The sequence below is a fragment of the Achroia grisella genome, unplaced genomic scaffold (genome assembly GCF_030625045.1).
Source record: "Achroia grisella isolate CSIRO2021 unplaced genomic scaffold, CSIRO_AGI_Agris_v1 utg1668, whole genome shotgun sequence".
Taxonomy (NCBI): Eukaryota; Metazoa; Arthropoda; class Insecta; order Lepidoptera; family Pyralidae; genus Achroia; species Achroia grisella.
Window position 1 is genome coordinate 841,060 of NW_026712668.1, and position 4,243 is coordinate 845,302.

The window sequence follows — 4,243 nt, forward strand, 5'->3', positions numbered from 1 at the left end:
CCGCCGCCCATGAGCACCCGCAACACCAGGGGAATTGCAAGTGCGTTGCCGACTTTTTAAGAAGGAATAATCTTTTCTTGAAGGTTTCCATATGTTATTAGTATATGTAAATCTTATTAATAATAAAAAACAATTAAATACGTACAGAAATAAAGGAAGGCGGTCGGAGAGGTTGAAAAGTAATCGTCTATCGTGGTATGGACATGTAATGCGTAGGAATGAAGATCATATCTTAAGGAAGGTGTTACATATGATTGCGGATGGTTATAAGAGCAGAGGAAGACCGAAAAAGAAATGAATGGACTGTGTAAAAGATGATGTGGTAAGAAAGAAAGTAAATAACGAGATGACTGCGAACAGGGATGAATGGAAGAGAAAAACATATTATTATAATGACCGCAAATAAATGGGATAAGGAAGAAGCAGATGAGAAATAACATATAGTTTCACTAGCAAACCCGGCCACGCGTTGCTGTGGCTAAGGTTTTTGAATAAAATAATATTGCGACTGTAAATTGAGATGTTATCTTATATTTCAAGTTGATCAAATTGCATACAATGTGCAAATCAAATTTGCAATCGATTCAGTAGTTTAGGAGTTTATCGCGGATAAACAATGTGATATGTAATTTTTATATATAAAGATTTATAGCCTGTTTCGCTTTTCAAGCGACTAATTAAAAATATTCTATATGATAGAATAGAATAGAAAGAATAGAAAATTATTTATTCAAATAAACTTACATTGAAGCACTTTTGAATAGTCATCACATTTTTTTTTAATCTACCGCTCATTCGGAAAGCTGTCTCATCACAAGAAGAACGAGCAAGAAACTTGCGTGTTGCTCTTTTAAATAATTTTATTGTTACTTTACATTTTAAGTTGAAGTGTGTGAATACAAACTACCAATTAGCACTAATTCAATTAAATTCAATATACAACCAACTGAAATAAGAGTAAATCAGTCGTAGTATATACAAAACCCGTTCACGAGTATGACGGATCGGACGGGATGGAGTGTGATAGAATTACATCATATTATATTCACCCACAGAATTATATGCAAGTGCATTATGAATTTTCAAGAAAACTAATACTACAAGAATAAATTTTAACATAACTAAGAAATAGATATGTACATATAAAAAAACTAGTGGTCGAAATTAAAAAAAAATAACAACACAAAAAAATCTTTGAACCTGCAATAACAATTAAACAAAAGAGTATATATGCGTGTGTGTCAAGTACATAGTAGTGTATGTAATGATTTTTTTTATTGATATAATGTGTTTTTATACATCATTAAAAAAATATATTAGATTTCTGCACTTCTTTTTTATTTAATCTACATATAAGTGTGCGAAAACATACATAGTAGTGTATGTTTTTTTTATTGATTTATTGTGTTTTTTTCCCATAATATAAAATATACATATATTAGAATTCTGCACTTCTCTATATAAACTATAAATGTTCGAAATTTCATACTCAGAGTCCACGCAATTTTCGTAAAAATGGGTATAAAGTCTTTATTTTCTGTATTAATATATAGATAAACAAAAGAAAAACAACTAGTTACCCTAAAATAAGCATTGCAAAATTAAATACTAAACTATCATACTAAAACATTTGAATTTCCTTGGTATACTGTGTAACGAACAAAGTTTTGAGGGTTGTTAAAACATTATTGTACATGGGGCATTGTTCTGTGCAGGATATTGTTTTAATGAGAGAGTTTTAGTTACGCGACCTAATTACAGCGCTATAACATCCAGGCAGGCAGTTTAATTAAATATATTTATTTTTACATATAAAAAGAGAGAGTGTAGGAGTTTATTTAATAAAAAGGTATTGTTACAATTCGTTGCTTGCAAAAATTATCAAAACTAGACGGAATTCTATTGTCGAACCTTGCGAATGCAATCCCGATAACCTTCCTACTTCCTCAAAACTCTCTCTCTAAGCAATAGACAAGCCAATCTAAACTTTACTACTATTGAAATAAGTCTATACATAAATGCATAAAGTGATTTTGTCCGAAACCGTAGCAGAATGCACATGCGTCGAAGTCCGTAGTACGAGGCAAGTGAGCGCTACGCCAGACGGCGAGTCAACGCCGCCCGGAACGACCGTAGACCGGCTACCACGGAGCGACCGACTTTACGAAACTTTTCACTTTTCTAATTGACGATACGAACATTTGTTTTAACTATGTGCTATGACAATTTTGATGTTGTTTTGTGTGTTGTGTTTAACATTAATTGTGTCGATATGTCATAAACTCAGCTATGGCACCGCTTAGGATCCCGACTGGGGATTTCTTCACTGATGATCTAATGGAGTTCTTAAATTACTCAACACAGACACCGAACCATGAGACTAGGCATCATGGGAGGCACCATAACCACTCGCATAGGGAGAATCATTCGAAGAACCATAACGTTGCAGATATCCTTTCGAATTCCATTATTGAAGTTATGAACAGTAAATTTGTGCCTGACAATAGTGTTCTACCAGACTTAGAGCCCCTATCTACCCATTTAGATGATTCAATGGAGCGCTATCCTCTTAAAATGAATATAACGATGAATAGATCTGATTTTGGTGTGATAACAGACGAGTTTATGTATAGGCACAGCGGTGCTATGACAGCAGTGTATTGCGTCGCGTATCTGCTCGTGTTTGTAGTGGGTCTCATCGGGAACTGTTTCGTGATAGCCGTGGTGTACCGCTCGCCGAGGATGAGGACTGTCACCAACTTCTTCATCGTGAACCTGGCGGTCGCTGATATACTGGTGATCGTCTTCTGTTTGCCAGCAACGCTGATGTCCAACATATTTGTTCGTGAGTAATTTTTTTACATTTATAGTAGTAATTTTTTTATTTATTGCTCACAATTTTTGTACATAGCGGATCTAAAGCCTGCTGACTGTCTACCAGTCAGCGCTGATGAGAGATAATAAGCCGGTGCAATTTATATGTAATTCGTTTATTAAATTTTAAGTGAAAATGTACCTAATAAAGTTTTCTATTTTTTACTTATTAAAATTTATATTTATATATAAATAAAATTTAAGTGTCTGTTTGTAATTTTGAAATAACCGTTTATTACTACATGCATATGAATATAATTACGGTACATACACCAAAATAACATATTTTACAATTTTTGTCTGGCTGTCTGTGTGTTCCGGTTAATCTCTGAAATAGCTGGACCGATTTTAACGGGACTTTTTTTGGTAGGTAGCTGATTTAATAAGGAGTAATTTAGGCTACTTTTATTTTAGAAAAATTCTTTTAATTTAGAAAAGTAAAGTTAAATTCAGCTAGTTATACATTAGTAGTTATGTGAACGTTATATTTTTTTAATAATTGCAGGTTTATTTAATGTTTAATTAAATGCATTTTATTATTCCAGTGGAAAGGAAATTAATGTGATCATTTAAACAGTATATTGCGAGTTGTTAAAAACTGTAATACTTGAAAAAATGTAATAGGAATATATAAATATTATTTGTATCACTACATAGTATAAAACAAAGTCACTTCCGCTGTCTGTCCATCCCTATGTATGTTTAAACTGATTTTGAAGCGGTTTTTTTAAATAGATAGAGTGATTCTAGAGGAAGGTTAATATATATAATATATGTACACCCAGGCGAGTGAGTAGCTAGTAAAATATAAGAAAATAAATATATGTTATATTAAAATTATATATGTATTTAATTTCTATACTTAAAAAAAGAATCAAGGAAATATGTATGTACTTTTTTCATATGAATATACGAAAATAATATGACATTATTTTGTTGCTGCGTAGAAAATAATATCATTATATAGTACGTTATACCTACTGAAATTTAATAAACTTCAAACGTACAATCTCAATTTGACTGTTGATACTTATGCGTATATTACGGGACATATATACATACAAGTATTGGAAGAGAACAAACATTTGGCCCAACGATATTATCAAGAAAACTTACATAAGTAATTAGACAATCAAATTTTATCTTTAATGCCTGCTTTTAAAAGTTTCATACACTTCAAGACATCTACAAGAACTGCATAATGAAGTAGAAAAAAAAAGAAAATATCTTATTTCAAGTTTAGCGATCTATATACATATACTAGCTTTTGCCCGCGGCTTCGCTTGCGTTAATTTATCCCCTTTCTTGGGGGATGCCCAAGTCATAGTAGCTTTATGCATGCAAAGTCTCGGCTCGATCGGTTTAAAAT

General features: G+C 32.2%; 1 protein-coding gene across 1 annotated transcript; it reads left to right on the forward strand.

Moving 5' to 3' along the window:
- Positions 1-2,289: 2,289 nt before the first annotated feature.
- LOC131841394 (orexin receptor type 2-like) lies at positions 2,290-2,853 on the forward strand. The gene has a single exon (XM_059189709.1). It carries the CDS (start codon positions 2,290-2,292, stop codon positions 2,851-2,853), a length of 564 nt encoding a protein of 187 aa, XP_059045692.1.
- Positions 2,854-4,243: the final 1,390 nt, after the last annotated feature.

What these genes read in the sequence shown, in the direction of transcription:
- LOC131841394 (XM_059189709.1), top strand. Translation starts at nt 2,290, where the DNA reads ATGGCACCGCTTAGGATCCCGACTGGGGATTTCTTCACTGATGATCTA.